General features: G+C 41.3%; 1 protein-coding gene across 2 annotated transcripts in view; it reads left to right on the top strand.

Moving 5' to 3' along the window:
• The first annotated feature begins 2,083 nt into the window (after positions 1 to 2,083).
• The window catches only part of ZNRF2 (zinc and ring finger 2), an 89,566-nt gene continuing 74,183 nt past the window's right edge, over positions 2,084 to 17,466 (top strand). For both annotated transcript variants that reach the window (XM_064380499.1, XM_021675005.2), the window contains exon 1: positions 2,084 to 2,561. In XM_064380499.1, the coding sequence (XP_064236569.1) occupies positions 2,084 to 2,561 (478 nt within the window). The remainder of the gene's footprint in view (positions 2,562 to 17,466) is intronic.

The following is a 17,466-nucleotide window of genomic DNA, read 5'->3' as shown; positions in this document are numbered from 1 at the left end:
ATTCTCCTTTTGTTTAAAAACTTGATTGCCATATCCTAAGAGTGATGAAAATCATTACATAAAAGACTTATTGTAAATACTGAAAAAAAAAAAAGACAAAGTATTTCTGTAGTTTTACAAAACACCACTTGCTATTATTTTCAGGTGAGAATATGTGTAGAGACTAGACATTTTCAAAATGGGAGTCTCAGAGCAGGCTGTTCCCTGGGTATCCAGACCCCATTCTGCCACGGAGAGACCACACAAACACCGAGGAATGCACTGAGGAAAATTTTATTACATTCCATTTTAGAGAAATTATAGGATCTTAAAGATGCGGGTACCCTAGGATTTAACACAAACAGTTTAGGTAAGAAACCTAAAGTCAGCAGGGTGCGGTAGCTCACGCCTGTAATCCCAACACTTTGGGAGGCGGAGGCGGGTGGATCACTTGAGGACAGGAGTACCAGACCAGCCTAGCCAACATGGTGAAACCCCGTCACTACTAAAAATACAAAAATTAGCCAGGCTTGGTGGCACGTTCCTATAATCCGAGCTACTCTGGAGGTTGAGGCAGGAGAATCGCTCGAACCCGGGAGGCGGAAGTTGCAGTGGCAGTGAGTCGACACAGCACTACTGCACTCCAGCCTGGGTGACTGAGTAAGACTCCGTCTCAAAACAAAAATAAAAACAAACCTAAAGCCCAAAAAGGTAAAAGGTAAAATAATTTACTCATTACACATAGTTTGGTGTTGGGCCTAGATCCTAGGTTTCATGAGTCAGGTGCAGCGTTCCTGGCACCACGGTTTTTGCCCTACCACAGAGGGTCAAGCTGGATTATCCTGAGTTCTTCCTACTCCAGGCTTCCTCCCGGGTTGGTGTTCCATGAGTAAGTCTAATTCAGATCAAGCTGGCTTTTGAGCTTTTGTGTTTTTTAAAATCAGTGTGTAACACCAACACCCACCGAAAGCAAATGGCTCTGGGCACACAGGATACAGCCATTCACGCCCCCTGCCAGGAAAAGCTGCTGCGGACACTGGCTCCTCCAGTGTCGCCGGACCACGTGCGGAAGGAGGGGCCGGCTTCTGGTTGGCGCCCCGGGTCCGTCCCTCCTAACGGCGTAGGCCCCGCTGTGGAGGCGAGGGCGCGCCCTGGCTGAGAGGGCAGGGCTAGAGACCTGTCCATCACCGAGTCCGCGGGTGGCGGCACCTACCGCACCGCGGTACCTAGGCGAGGCGGAGCCAGGGCGGGCAGGCCGCTGCCGGGGGAGGCGGAGCCAGGCCGGCGGGAGCCAATCGTCCGGGCGGCGCGAGGGGGCGGGGGCGGGGTCACCGCGCGCGACCCAAACACAAGGGTCGGGCGCACCCTGCCGCCGCGCCGCTACGCGGCCTTCCGGCGCGAGGGCCGGGGACCTCCTCCCCTTTTGGGCACCCCCACTTTTGCGGCTCAGATCCTCCCGCCAGCCCGGCCCCTCCTTCGCGGGGGGAGCGAGGCGACGGTTGCCGGGAAGCGTGCGGCACCCCTCCCTCCCATTTTTCGTCTTCCCCTCGCACGCCACCCGTTTTTCCTCTTTCTCCGTTAATAACAGTTGGGTGGCTGGGGGAGGAGGGAAGGTGGCCCCGGCGAAGTCTGGGCGGGCGCCTCCCACTCAGCCGCCTGCTGCCGTGTGAGCCGAAGGATGGCGGCGGTAACAGCGGCCGCCCGAGAGGAGGCGGTGCCGAGGCCCGGGGCGCCGAGCGCGGCGGCAGAGAGCGGCAGCGGCCCGTCGTGGCGCACTAGAACCGAAACCAGCGGCAGCTGCACGTCCACCTGAGCCGCCTCTTCCCGCTGGAGCCTGCGAGTGGTGCCCGCAGCCGGATCCCCTTCCTCTGCGCGTCCCCTCGTCTCCTGCGCCCGCGTCAGGCCGCCGGCCTCGCCCACCGCCCACAGAAGAGCCCGCAGGGCGCCGACTGCCCCTCGGGGCGCCAGGCGGCGGCCCTGGACGTGCGGGGGCCTCTCTGGGCCGGCCGCGGCGCCTCGGCCCTGCCCTCACGCTCCTGCCCTCGCTCCCGCCCTCCCGGAGCTCCGGGCGCTGCGCGCCGGCCCGGCCCGGGGCAGGACGGACATGGGCGCCAAGCAGAGCGGCCCGGCCGCCGCTAACGGCCGCACGCGCGCGTACTCGGGCTCGGATCTGCCTTCCAGCAGCAGCGGAGGGGCCAATGGGACCGCGGGCGGCAGCGGCGGCGGCGGCGGCGCTCGGGCCGCCGCCGCGGGGAGGTTCCCGGCTCAGGTGCCCGTCGCGCACCAGCCCGCCTCGGGCGGCGCCGCAGCGGCCTCGGCGGCCCCGGCAGCCCCGGCCCCTCGCAGCCGCTCCCTTGGCGGGGCCGTGGGGAGCGTGGCGTCGGGGGCTCGCGCGGCGCAGTCCTCCTTCAGCATCCCGAACAGCAGCAGCGGCCCGTACGGCTCGCAGGACTCGGTGCACAGCAGCCCCGAGGACGGTGGCGGCGGCGGCGGCAGGGATCGGCCGGCCAGCGGGAGCCCCGGCGGGCCGCGTCTGGTGATCGGCTCCTTACCAGCTCACCTCTCGCCGCACATGTTTGGAGGTACGGCCCCTTCTCCGCGCGTTTGCGCCCAGCCCTCTCGCGGCTGCACGTGGGCAGCGGCCGCCGGCTATTTTTACCCTTCTCCTTTTCTCCTTCGGCCAGGGCGCCGGGGGCTGTTGCCCGGCCCGGCCCGCGCCGGTCCCCATCCTGGGAAGAAAGCCGGCAGTTAACACCTGCGGTGCTGTTACCGCCTAGACGCGTGGTTTTGTTTTTAAACATCGTAAGCACCCTCACCTCTGCGGTTCCCCAGTAGAGAAGGTCCATTTTCCAGTGAGGTGACTGGAGCAATGTTGTTTTACAACAAACCGACGAAACAGCCCTTGTGGTTGTGGCTTTTAGTACCAGGAAGTCAGGAGGAGATACGTTGCTAAATGTAATTATATCTGGGGACTCGAGTGAGGAACAGCTTTTAAAGGCCAAAAGTCAAAGGGTCTCAAATGAACATTGAGTTACCATCTTTGGGCCGACTTTTAATAAGAAGCTGTAATCCTTAAATCTGTGTCAGTCCCACTTACTATGTCACTTTAATTGGATGAATGCGTTAATGAAAAGTTTGTTTTCAAACCCCACTTAAAAAATTTAGACTTAAAAAATTAGACTTGATTGTACTTCCAATTACTTAATTTTTAAACATGTATTACAGCATTATTATGTTTATTCAGTTTCAAATTGTATTAATGTTTGGATACACACAAATAACAGTTAATGTGAGTCCTGCTTAATTTGGACAGCATTTTAAAAATGGATAAGGTTTAAGGAAATAAAAAATTTGCAACTCTGCCTACAAGGTACAGTAATTGGCTAGGTTCTTTTGAAGAGCAGTATTGACTAGAGTTAAGGAAAAGTCAGTTGTAAAAAATGGACATTTTTAATAGCAAAATGATGTGCTTTTCTATAGAAAGAGGAGGACGGGTGCATTGTCCTGGGGAAAATGAATTCTGCCTCTTCAGTTATGTTTTATGTTGATCCGCTTTATTGGAAACGCTAATAGTAAATGAATCAGGACCACCTCCCCTCTTTATGAAAATAAATAGAAGTATAGATAGATAAGCATTCCCATGTCATTGCATTATGTATTTTATATTAGAAAAATTCACAACTGAGCACAGACGAGCAGCGAAAACACCATCCCTTATATTTTTGTGTGCTTCTTTTACTCATATTTATAAACGTATGCACTTTGAGTAGAGACTTAGTAAAGTGGAAGTAAAGTGGAATACTTAGTAATTTATGTGTTCTGATGTTTGTACTATCAGCATTCACTCCAGCATAAATTAAAAATAGGAATGTCATGTTTAGTTTTTCCTTTTTAGTAACGCTTTGCACATTCAATATGGAACAACGCTTGACTTTTAATTAGCTGTCTTGTTTTAAAGTAATTTTTGCTTCTTAATTAAATATATTCATCCTTCCTAAAATTGGGCAATTTTTTAAAGTCATTTGCTTTTGAGTAAAAGAACTCTACTGGTGTCCTTAGAGTGATTTGACCACAACTAATTTAACAGTTGAAGGTGCTGTAGTCCACATTGAAGAATTTAAAAGGCAGTTTCTGAGAATTGGTGATTAGTGCGAAAATGAAGGACAAACTGGTTTTTAATATTTTTTTAAAGTGAAAATTTGCATTTGGCAGTTATCAAAAGATGAACATTTAATTTTGTTAAAGAAAGGTGAATAGGAAAAGCCTTGTCAAGTTAATAATATTTAATATGCTGATTTTTAAAAATTCATTTTCTAAGAGACGATAATTCCCTTTGGCAAACATTATATTTGTATGGGTTCATTTTGTTAAAGTAAATGCATTTGATTCAGAGCAAAGGACACCCAGTTGAGCCCCATGCTATTCCTAGTAAAGGAGTAAGTAAAAAATATCTAGTTGTTAAAGTTGGAGGTAAAACATTTATCTTTTTTCTTATCTAAGTTCTATATTTGTGCACTCACTATAGTTCTTTTAGTACTGTTGGGGTTGAATGACTGGGGCCTAGTAGCACAGTGACTCTTTCTGAGGAACTTATAGCAGCCTTTCTCAACCGGCTTTCTGGAGAGAATTGAGCAGTAGTGTGCAATGAATTTTAACTTTTGGCTCCAGCGCATTTAGGACGGTTTTAGTTATGTACCACTCTTGGAACGATTGAGAAAACAGTCAGTAAATAATTTCCTGTATTTGGTGATTCAGATGAGGAGCCTCAGTTGAGAAATGCTAGAAGGGGATCAGAGAAATTACCCGATCTTTTCTTATTATATGACAGATCAGATCAAAGTGCCACATCCTTAAATCTTTGTTGAGACAGGGAGATGGAATACACTTATGTAAAACCCCATATTAGTGGCATTGCCTTACTGAGTGGCATTGCCTATTTATTAGTGTACGGGTTATTAGGAAAACAGTAGAACTCGATAGAAGCATGTTTCTCATCATCTTGAGATTTAGAGAGCTAGATGAAGAATCTCACAATTAAAAAAAATTAGACTTGATTGTACTTCCAATTTTTTAGTATATATTACAGTATTGTGTTTATTCAGTTACAAATTGCATAAATATTTGGTTACATACAAATAACTATCTGAAAATTGATAAAAGGATTATTTCTGAATTAATGGAAAGTTCATATTGTTTTTTGTAAAACTGTTGTTTTAATTGTTTACATTCCTAACAAGAAAATGTGGTACTAATAAGATTCAAAATTACTCTTTTGTAAGCTGTCATGTAATTTATAGAAAATGAAAGACAGTACCCCCCCCCTTTTTTTTTTAACACTTAAGAGTCTAGCAAGTGGAATTGTTAGTAGTTCCCTCATAATGAATTGACACACTAAATGAGGAGGTTTTCTGTGTTGGTTTTATGTTTTGCTGTCTTTTGGACGTCTATTTCGGCTATATACACTCTTATGCTCTCTAGAGAACTGGAAGAAAAGTGCCTAATCCAGATATTTCAGTTTGTAGAAATTTCCTAGAATTGAGTTACTAGACAGCAGAATATGATTATATAGGAGATTTTAGGTGAAGTAAATCTCGTCTTTGTTACACTTTTCAGACTGGTGAGTGTTATAGTGAACAGATGCTCTCTTGACTACCTAGTGTTGTCCATCACCTTTGTTTTAAAAAAGGTGTTAAGGGTATTTCCTAATATTTAAAAGTCTTGATGATTTAAAAGTCTTAGGATTTGTTTGGCTTTAATTTGTATATACGTTTTTTTCCCTCTGTCAAGTAGCTATTGTTCATATGAGCAATTAATATAACTGGTAAAATAGCCTTTACTGATGCAGCAAGGATGGAGTAGATGAATTAGGCTATAGAAATATACCAATAAATGGAGATTATTTCCAGAGAAGTCGTGTGGACTTCTATAATGTATGCTTGAGTCTGGAAGTGAAAATGTAAATGACTTAATCTAAGACAACCAGGGTTGCTGGGTTGCTTTTGGCCTCCTGATTGTCTTAAGCTTTTTTGGGTGTGGCTTGCTAGTATTTCAGTAGTCTGATTATAATTCTGGTGCCTCCTTACTTGTGAAGCATGTTTCTTATATTGAAGGAGTGTGGGTTTTCTCTTAAAACTGAATATGCTGAATAAAACCTGTATTTCTAGGAAGATTTCTCTTAATTTTTAAGGCAGATGTGAAGTTTTACGGTGTTGGATTATATTCATCAATTAACCATTGTTGAATTGGTCTCAGTTATCACTTCTTACCAATATCAAGTGCCAAAGTGTTTGAATTTGGGATATTGTAATTAATCTACTTCATATTCCTGAATATTTTCCATTGAAGGCTTTTATGGGGAGTGGCAGAAGAGGAATGTTTGCCTCTTTCTAAGAAAAATGAGCCTTGTAACCACCACCCCTGCCACTCCTGAAGTAAGAATTTTGGAGGTGAATGTTTCTCACTTGTAATTTCATACCTTCATATTGTATGCTTTGCTGTGCTTAAGTGTGGCCTGTGTCTTGGAAGTTTCTGCTTTGGGAATTTTTTGGAACCATTCTTGACTGCAAGGTGGGGAGGATTGGTGAGTTACATAGGGCGTCACCTGGTCTGGGAGCAGCCTGACCTCAGAACCTGGTACTTTGATGCTTTGCTGGCTGCTGCAGTGCCTGAGGGAGTAAGAGCCCTGTTGTAAGATAGTGTCTTATTCCCTTAGGCACATCTCCAGCAAGTACCTTGCTCTCCTCCAATTTGATTGCTTTGCCTGGTGACCAGTAAGTTCTTCTAATTACCAAATATCATTAATTAGATATCAACTTTTAAACTATTTATTGTTTGGGTTTTAAGGAGAATTGCCTTAATGTTATACTTACTACATGTACTAAGTATTATGTACAATTGGGTATGTTGGCAAACGTGTTAAAAGAGAGTGTAGGAATTGTTTTATGTATACAGCAAATTACTTGCTAAGTTTTGCCTTTCGTAAATATTCTTAAGAACTATTGTTTATTTGAAATGTTAGTCTGTGTTTTAATTTTGCATGTACGTGACTGGTTCCACATTTATTTGTTTAGAAATGAGACAAAACCTAGGCATTTGTGAACAAAGGGTTCAGAAATAACCTAGGTTCTGATTTTATTCACTTTCTAAGCTGCTTACTCACAAATGACTACAAATTTAGCGGCTCTAAGCAATACATTTATTGCCTCTGCAGTTTCTATGAGTCAAGAGGCTGGGCAAAACTTAGCTGGGTCCTCTGTAAGACTGCAGTCAGTGTGTTGACAGGGCTGGATTGTTGTCTGGAGACTCAACTGGGGAAGGGTCTGCCTCCAGACCTCCTTGGGTTATTGGCAGAATTTATTTCTTTGTGGCTATTAGGTTCAGAACAGCTTGCTTCTTCAAAGTCAGCAAAAGAAGAGACTCTGTAAGGTGGACTGGTGCTATGTTCTTATATGATTATGTGCATGTAATCACATACAACCCATTGCCTTTGCTGTATTTCATTGATAGAAGGAAGTCATATGTCCAGTTCACGTGCAAGGGGAGGGAATTACATGAAAGTTTAAACATCAAGACGTGTAGGAATCAATAATAGTCACATCAATTCTGTCCACCACATGGATTATAGACTTAGATTGACCAGCTGAACATGTAAGTCTTTTTTTTAACTCATTTTTTATTTACTTTTACTTTTAAAAAGTTGTACTAATGCATATGATAAATATAGTATTAATAAACATGAATTGAGCCCCTTTTAGGGGTTGGGCTTTGTAGATATTGAGGGTACAGATGTGGGGCTTCTTTATGCACTTACTTGCTCAACTCTCAATTGAATTTGAGAGATGGATATATGTGATTATCATGCAATGCAACAAGCTCTGTAATAGAACTATTAACAGAAGGCTTAGTGAAGTATCTTTGTCTAGGCTATTCAAAAATGCTTCACAGAGGAAGGTACATGTGAACTGTATTTTGAAGGATTTAGAAGTTTTATGGAAAGAGGGCACTACAGACTAAAGAAAAATCCACAGAAGTATAGGTTTTGATAGGGCTTGCTGAAAAGTTAAATATGTTTGGGTTGTAGGGTGCTCAGAGGAATGATGAAAACCGGAAACTAGAAAAATAGAAAGTGGAGCCAGGTGAAGGATTTTATAGTGCTGTTAAGTTTGTTTTATCTAACGAAGTTTGAAAGCAGCGGGAGTATCATGATGAGGCCATTGGGCACAATTAACACTCGTAGTTTATATGGATGGCCTTCAGGCTGTATGCAGCAACCCTGATCAGGACTCAGTTCTTAAGGAGGGGAGTGTGATAGCAGGAGGATAAGCGAAGATTCTTTTAGAATATAACTTATAGAAGATGCCTAAATTGAAAACATAGCATTGGTGAGGGAGAAGAAAACTTGGATTTGATTGAGAATTCTAAGGTAGAACTGATAGAATTGATAACCTGGGCACATAGTGATGTCTTTAGCCAGCATTAAAAATAAAGATGAAGAACAAGTTTTAGGAAATGATGAGTTCTTTTTAGGCCTGTTAAATTTGAGTGGCTATAGGATTTCCATCTGGATAGAAGTATCCTTTTAAGTGGTTGGAAACATGAGTCTCTAATTCAGGATATTACAAAAAATTGAGAAATCCATTTGCAGGTTATAAGTGAATCCAGAAAGTGGGTAAGATTACTAACGGATGAACATAAATTGAGAAGGAGCAAGGATGGAATCCAGAGGAGCAAGTATTTTAGGAGACAGGCAGAGGAAGAGGCCAGCAATTAGAATTCAACCACAGGGAAAAGAAGTTGTTTAAAACCTTTTATAAAAAATAATAAAACTAATATCTCTTCACTAGAGAAAAACTAACATTACAGAAAAGCATGTATGTAATCTTACCACAGAAATAACCAGAATAAAGTGTTACTGTCTTTTATGTATGTATTTGTTTTAGACACACAATTTGGAACATTCATTTTTATATTCTTTTGATTTTAAGCTTTCTGATAGTCTAATACACAGTTTTAAAGGTACAAATTTTCCTCCAAGAATTGCTTTATCTGAATCCCACTGATTTTGAAGTCTTCTTGTTAACATTCAGTGAAAAATTTTAATTTCCCTATGATTTCTTCTTGATCCATGGGTTACCTCTTCTTTAATAACATGCTCTTTTTATTTCCACCAGTTTCTAAGGTCACATTAAAAAGTTTGTTTTTGAGACAGAGTTTCATTCTTGTTGCCCAGGCAGGAATGCAATGGCGCTGTCTTGGCTAACTGCAAGCTCTGCCTCTCAGAACCAAGTGTTTCTTCTGCCTCAGCCTCCTGAGTAGCTAGGATTACAGGCGCACACCACCACGCCCAGCTAATTTTGTATTTTTAGTAGAGATGGAGTTTCTCCATGTTGATCAGGCTGGTCTCGAATTCCTGACCTCTGCCCACCTTGGCCTCCTAAAGTGCTGGGATTACAGGCATGAGCCACTGTGCTGTACCTGGCCTAAAAAAAATATTTTTTGAGATGAAGTCTTGCTCTGTAGCCCAGGCCGGAGTGCAGTGGCATGATCTCAGCTCACTGCAACCTACAGCTCCTGGGTCCTGGTTCAAGCAATTCTCCTACCTCAGCCTCCCAAGTAGCTGGGATTACTTGCACAAGCCACCATGCCCAGCTAATTTTTGTATTTTTTAGTAGAAACAGGGTTTCACCATGTTGGCCAGTCTGGTCTTGAACTCCTGACCTCGTGATCTGCCTGCCTCGGCCTCCCAAAGTGCTGGTATTATAGGTGTGAGCCACTGCACCCGGCCTAAAATTTTTTATAACATGATTTTTAATTATTACCCAGTATTCCAGAAATCACTCAGGAAATATTTAATGAGGATCTGCTCTTCCCAGCAATAATAATCTGGGGATAGAGCAGTGAAGAAATAAAATAAAAATCCCTGCTTTTAGGGGCCTTACTCTATTTCAAGACATAGTAAACAAACAAGTAAAATATATAGTGTGTTAGAGCATTGAGGGTAATGGAAAAAAATGGAGTGCAAAGGCTGATGATAGTGATTCTGGGGTGGAGACCTGTCCCTTGCTATTTTAAATAGGGGTTTAAGGGTGACCTCACTGACAAGGTGACAATTCAAGCAGAAAGTGAAGGAGCAAGCCTTCAGGATCTCTGGGGGAAAAGCACATTCAGACACAGGGCACAGTAACTGTAAAGGTCCTAAGGCATGTGTGTACCTGTTATGTAGGTAAACTAGCTGGAGTGCAGAGAGCTGTAGAGGATGAGAGCAGAGAGTAGTAGGGTAGCTTGAGGTGGGCACAGAATCATGAACTGCCTCATAACCACTGACCTGTGGTTTTCAGCTTTTGTTTTAAAGAGGAATGGGGAGACACTGGAGTATTTTTGTGCAGAGGATTGACATAATCTGACTTGGGTTTTAAAGGATTACCCTGGCCATTGTGTGAGAGTAGACTCCAGGCGGCAGGAGTCAGCAAGGAGGCAAAAATACAGATGAAAGATAACAGTGGCTTGGACGAGGGTGGCAGTGCTGGAGGTGCTAAGCAGTGGCCAGATTCTGGATATCCAGTGTTTTGAAGATAGAGCCACCTGGATTAGATGTGAAGGTATGAGAGAGAATGAAGAGTCAAGGATTTATTTGGTTGCTCCTTATGGTCGAGCATTCAGTTTGTTTGCAGTTTGAATGGTTATAATAAAACACTGTTTCTGTGAACACCCTGGTAAGCAACTTTTTAGATTTTTTCCTTTTTTTTTTTTTTTCTTTTTTTGAGATGGATTCTCGTTCTGTCACCCAGGCTAGAGTGCAGTAGTGCAGTCTTGGCTCACTGCAACCTCTGCCTCCCAGGTTCAAGCAATTCTTGTGCCTCAGCCTCTCCAGTAGCTGAGAGATTACAGGTGTGCGCCGTCACGCCCAGCTGATTTTTGTGTTTTTAATCGAGACGGGGACTTGCTATGCTTGCTAGGCTGGTCTCTAACTCCTGGCCTCAAGTGATTCGCCCACCTCGGCCTCCCAGAGTGCTGGGACTACACACGTGAGCTACTGCTCCTGGCCCATTTTTCCAGTTCTTAGAAATTTATCAGTGACATGGGATTGCTAGAAACAAAGATGTGCTTTTGTTCAAGTCATTTGGTCTTTATTGCCAAGTTGCCCATTAGAAATGGAAACTACTACTTGCAAGATATAATCTTCAGGACTATGTAAATTTTTCTTAGCCCATAAAAACTTAAGTGAGATTTGTGTTATTTATAAGTGCAGATTGGTAGATATATTTTGAGTAATATTATCTATCAGAAGTCACTATTTCCTTCAGGGCTCTTTTTTTTTTTTTTTTTTTTTAGCAACAAAAATACTTAGTATGTCAGAAAATTGTAAGTACATTCAGTCATTTGCATTTCATAAGTATTGACCTTGTGGAATATCCTAATTTTTGCTTGAATTGTGATTAGTCTGTCATAGTTCATTAATTTACCTATTCATATGTGAGCTGAGGGAAAAAAAAGAAGCCATATATACATAATAGGTTATTTATTATGTGTAATATATTTCAGAGAGCCAGTGCTCAGTTTGAACAATAAATTTTGCTGATTTTAATTTATTTTTTATTTTTTCTACTGTTATCTCTATTCTGTTCTTTCTCATTTTTGTAAAATTAATTTTGTTCTTTCTCCTAGTTTCTTAGTTCTTTATTATTTTTTAATGATAAAAGCATTTAAGGCTGTGTTTACTTCTCACTACATAGAGTCACTTCCCATAACTTTGGATATTTACCATCTCCTTATCGTTGAGTACACATTTTTTCTTTTAAAATCAGTTCTGTCAAGGAATAATCATGTTAACTGCATTTTGATATTTTCTTTTACCTGGAAGTTATTTTAAAGTGTGTGTTTATTGTGGTGGTTCTTACTACTATCCTTTTGTTACTTCTAGTGTTAAGTTAGAAGTATTGCACTGTGGCTAGGCTCGGTGGCTCACACCTATAATCCCAGCACTTTGGGAGGCTGAGAGGGTGGATCATCTGAGGTCAGGAGTTCAAGAACAGCCTGGCCAACATGGTGTAACCCCGTCTCTACTAAAAATACAAAAACTCGCCTGGCTTTGTGGCACACGCCTGTAATCCCAGCTGCTTGGGGGTACTGAGGCAGTAGAATTGCTTGAACCCAGGAGGTGGAAGTTGCAGTGAGTTGAGATCGCACCATTCTACTCCATCCAGCCTGGGCGACAGAGCGAGGCTCCATCTCAGAAAAAAAAGTAATACTGCGCCATGGTCAGAGAATCTTAAGTCTTTCAGTTGTAAATGATAGAAACAAAACTCAAAATAGCATTAAGTGGAAAAATTATATGTTGTTTCAAATTATTGAAAACGATCCTATGGTAACTAAGAGAATTGAAGGAGCAAATATGCAAGAACCAAAACCCCTGGAGCTGAAATTTAGAGACAGAGAGAGAGGGAGGGGGAGAGAGAGAGTGTCTGTGTATCTGTGTGTGTCTGGGATTACAGGTGTCAGCCCCCGCCCCCAGGCAGTATGGGCCTTCTTTAAGCTGATGGGCCTTGAGACTCTGTACTTCCAGCTACAAGGAATCTTACAGGCCCAAAGGGAGTACCTTAGCCTCCAGCAGAAAGGACTCAGATTAGCTCACTTTGAGTTCTGCGTCTGTCCATAAATCAATCACAAAAGCAGAGATGGGATGCACTTTATGTCCCGGCTGTATTCTGTTACCGTGGGGAAGAGTTTAAGTCTTCAAGTCATGTTTCTTGGCCTGACCTTAAGCAAGTTTCTTATTCCTCTGTACCTCTGTTTTCTCATCTCTAGAATCAGGCCAGACTTAGTGGCTTGCACCTGTAACCCTAGCACTCTGGGAGGCTGAGAGGGGTAGATGGCTTGAGCCCAGGAGTTTGAGGCCAGCCTGGGCAACATGGTGAAATCCTGTCTCTACCAAAAATACAAAAACCAGCCAGGCATAGTGGTGTGTGCTTGTAGTCCCAACTACTCCAGGGGCTGAGGCAGGAGGATCTCTTGAACTCAGGAGGCTGAGGTTGCAGTGAGCCAGGATCATGCCGCTGTACTCCAGTCTGGATGACGGAACAAGACCCTGTCTCAAAACAAAAACCTGCTTTTGTAGTATTGTGAGGGTTAAAGTAGTCCACATACTTCATACCTTTACACTTTTTTAAACTATTGAATGAACCTCTTAATAAGAAAATGAAAACATCCAAGATTTATGCCCCACTTCCAGTCTCACCCTCAGAAAGACTATGTGCTTTACTTGGATGCCATATTCCTTTCTCTTCCCAATTGCTCAGATTTTGCAAAAACAACCTAGTTTTCATTATTATTTTTATAATGTGTGTCTTCTATCTACAAAATTCTCCCCTGAACATTTGAATTGAGTGTTCCAGCACATTTACTATGCCAAACACATGGTAAAACTGTAAATATTGAATGTTTCCCAAAATGTATTTGATAACTACATTATTATGTTTTAAGATAAGATTATTATCAAAATTATTACTGCATTTAAATTATGTATGAAAATATGCTCTAGAAAGAAGTGGTATGCTCTGTTTTTATTTGTGTAACGTAAATATAGGTAAATTAATTTTTGAACCAAATAGGTATAATGTAAATTATACAAATGGGGGTAGTTATAAAATTGCCTTAGAAGTAAAATTATACTGTGCTTATAGCTCTTTTGTAACCGTTTGAATGTGTTACAAAGTGTTATCAATGTGAGTGTGTTTTGTGGGTGGTTGGAAGGGTGGTTGATAAGGCAAGTCAGTGTTTTCCTTAAGTGTGTGCTGCTGCTTCAGGGCAGAGTCTGAAAAACTTAGATTTTTTTTTTTTTTTTTTGGTTATATGATTTACTGCATCTCAGGCAACCTGGATGACATGGCATTTAACCAAAGCATTTCTCCATTTGCTGGTGCTTCAGCACCCTTCAATCTGAGAGTCCTGAAGTCTTGATTTGGAACTCTCCAGATTTCTTGTCTATCATAACATAGCACTTCTTCAAAAACAGCATATCTGGTCACCTTGAAATCTCAGTTCCTTAATAACTCCTTTTGTCCACTATTCCTACCACCTTACCTAATACACAGAGGTCTTCGGAGGATTGCTGTTAGTTTCTTTAAAACAGAATGAAACGAAGAATAATTAATATTATTGGCCACTTTAAATGTCTTTATAAATATTGAATTAATAGAGTTACTTTCATATAGTAATTTATGTGTTAGGAAAGTTACTTCATAAGTGCTATCTCTTTTGAGTCTGTGTCATAAATAGTAGATGGTAGAGTAGATAATTGCTTTAGCTGTTATCTGGAGATGAGACTCAGAAGTTAGATCAACCACTTGTGGTGTTTTAAGTGTGAGTTTGTATTTAATTGTGAAGTGTATGGAATCTAATTAACTTTTAATAATTCAGAGTCCTTTTCACACTTGGCTGCTTTTCTTTTCCTGTACAATTTTGTATTTTCTCTTTTGTCTTTTAAAAATTTGTCTAAAAAAATTGTTTAGTTTTACAACTCTCCCTCAATTGTATAAATCTCCTCTCAGATTATGCATATAATGAGTATCACCTGAATTTCATCATCTTGTGAAAGTCTCTTCTGGGACTCTCTGACCTAACCTGTTGTGAATTGATTTTTCTATGAGATCCCTCTTTGTTCATCATCATCTTGGAAATTGCATTTGCCTGCCTCTCTCCTGGTTCCTTGAATTTATGTCTCTTCTTTCTGGATGTTCTCCATTGTTTTTAGTTGCTACAATCTTGTATGTCCTGCTGAGAAAGAATATGTGTAAGGTAAAAATTTTTTGAGGCTTCCATTTCTGAAAATATTTTATTTCTGCCCTCATTTTTGATTAGTACTTTGACTCGATATAGAATTCTAGGTCGAAGTTATTTTCCCTGAGAATTTTAAATATGTTGCTTTGTGACTTCTAGTGATGCGAGCACATAGATGTCATTTTGGTTTTTGATCCTTTGTATGAAAATTTCGTTATAGCGTGTCTTGGGAGGGAACCATTTTCATTCATTGTGCAACATATTTGTTAGGCTCTTTGAATCGACTGCTTTCATTCTGTAGTTTTTTTGAATTCTGTGATTTCTTTTTTGTCATTTTTTTCTTTGATGATTTAGATGTCGTATACCTAGAGTAATCCTTGGCTTTTTCTTTTTCCTCTTCTATTTTTTCATGTCTTTGCTTTTTGTTACTTTTTTTTTTTTCTCCTGAGGGATTTATTTATTTAAGGACAAGGTCTTGAGGCTTTGTCACCCGGGCTGGAGTGCAGGTGTGTGATCATAGCTCACTGCAGCCTTGAACTCCTGGACTCAAGCGATCCTCCTGCCTAAGTCTCTTGAGTAGCTGGGACTACAGGTGCATGCCACCATGCCCAGATAGGGACTTTTAAAAATGCGATCTTATAACTCTTTTGTCAATTTTATTTGTTTATGTAATTTTAATTTTTAACTTAATTTTTTAATGTTTTTAAAATTTCTGAGGTCGTTAAAAAATTGCGCTTTTAAAATATATTCCATTTTTGTTTTGTGGGTACAATATCTTTTTCTAAGAATATTACTGATACGTATTTACTTGTGCATCTGTCTGTGTGCATGTGTACATATGTATGTGTATGTATGTATGCTTTTTTATCTTTCCTGATTACTCAGTTTCTTCCCACTTGATTTTTCTCTGTTGGCTTCATTTTTTTGTTAGATATTTTCCCTAACGTTCAGTGATCTTTGGCTAACTCCTGATACTTTTAATGTGGAGGGCACTAAAAAGCTAATTGGAAACGCTCTGTGTGTGTAGTGTCCTCTTTCTGGGCCCTTTTCTTAGGAATATTAAATGATTGTCTTTTCTCTTGGGCTGGTCATGTTTTCCAGAAATAGCTTTTCTTGCATGGAAGACTCAATCAGTTATGGTAGTGATTTAAGAGCAGAGTGAGAAGATTGAGAGTCATAATACTCAAAATGATAACTTTCATTTAATCTCCATGTTTAGTATCAATACAGGAGGACCTCTGCCTTCAGCTCTTCCTCTTGTCTGCAAGTCTAGAAACTTTTCCCTCTCAAAATGACAAACTTCCAGTATGGTGCCAAGGTTGGGGTTGCTTAGCTGCTGCAACCCAGGGAAGACCACTGGGAAATCTCACAGCTTCTTACACATACTGGCAATGAATCTTCTCTTTTTAGGCCTGCCTTCGCCCCTGCTTCTAGGGGTATCTTGTGCTTGCCAATTCTTGTGCCTGCTGTAAATCAGTTTGCTTCTCTTTTTTCCTAGTTCTACAGTGAAAATTATTACTCATTAATTTCTTTTCCACTAAAGGAACTGCTTTTTATTTCATTTTCTTGATTTTTTTATCAGCTTATTCCCTTTAAAAATTACATTTTAATCATTTTAGTAGGCTGTTTGGACTGAGCAGAAACTAATGAATGTGTACAACTGGCTATCTTTACTTAGAAGTTTCCTTTTTTAATTGCAGAAGAAATAGGAATTCACTCCTGTAAACTTCAGATGATGCAGCCAGGCGTGGTGTCTCATGCCTGTTATCCCAGCACTTTGGGAGGCTGAGGTGGGTGGATCACCTGAGGTCAAGAGTTCAAGACTAACATGGTGAAACCCTATCTCTACTAAAAATATAAAGATTAGCTGGGCGTGGTGGCACATGTCTGTAATCCCAGCTACTTGGGAGGCTGAGGCAGGAGAATAGCTTGAACCTGGGAGGCAGAGGTTGCGGTGAGCCAAGATAGTGCCATTGCACTCCAGCCTGGGCTACAAGAGTGAAACTCAAAAATAAATAAATAAATTCAGATGATTCAAATAAAGTGAAAGTCATTTTCAGTCCTCTGGTGTGAATGTATTCAAGTAGTCACCTTTAACTGTAAGTTCTCTTTTTTTAATTGCAAAAGAAATAGGAATAAAAATCATAATTAATATGAGACAGTCACTTTCAATCTTCCTTTGCTGATCCCATTGTCTTCCCAGATGTAACTTTTTTAATATGTATACTTCTGTTTTGATTCGTTTACAATACTTTAAATACTTAGAAAAAGGTAGTTTCATTTTGTATGTGATTTTGTGATAGAGGCTGTTACTGGCAAGAATGTGGTCATACTATGTTCTTCTAAAACCTGCTTTTTCTCCTTAATATGTATTTAGAGGAATTTTCCATGGGAGAACATATGAATAGAGCTCTTTTTTTTAAATGCTGTGTACTTATTGTTCCATAGTACATATGCACCATAGTTTACTTAACCATTCTTCTATTAGTAAATATTTAGAATGCTTATAATTTTCTACTTTCTACAGTTTCTACAATCTATAATTTCCTACTTTCTACAAGTAAGAGACACATAGTGCAAGTCCAGGAGGATCCTGAATGCAGAGCTTTCCTTTCCTCCTCTTATGGAATCAGGCTGTGAATCACTCCTGGCACATCTGTGTGTTCACGAACCAGGGATCTCTCCAAGCCTAGGTGTCCAGACTTCTTATTT

This window comes from Aotus nancymaae, unplaced genomic scaffold (genome assembly GCF_030222135.1).
Source record: "Aotus nancymaae isolate 86718 unplaced genomic scaffold, 86718_ANA_hifiasm-v0.15.2.pri h1tg000025l, whole genome shotgun sequence".
NCBI lineage: Eukaryota > Metazoa > Chordata > Mammalia > Primates > Aotidae > Aotus > Aotus nancymaae.
The sequence above is the reverse complement of the archived record's forward strand: the minus strand, read 5'-3'. Positions and strand labels throughout refer to the sequence as shown.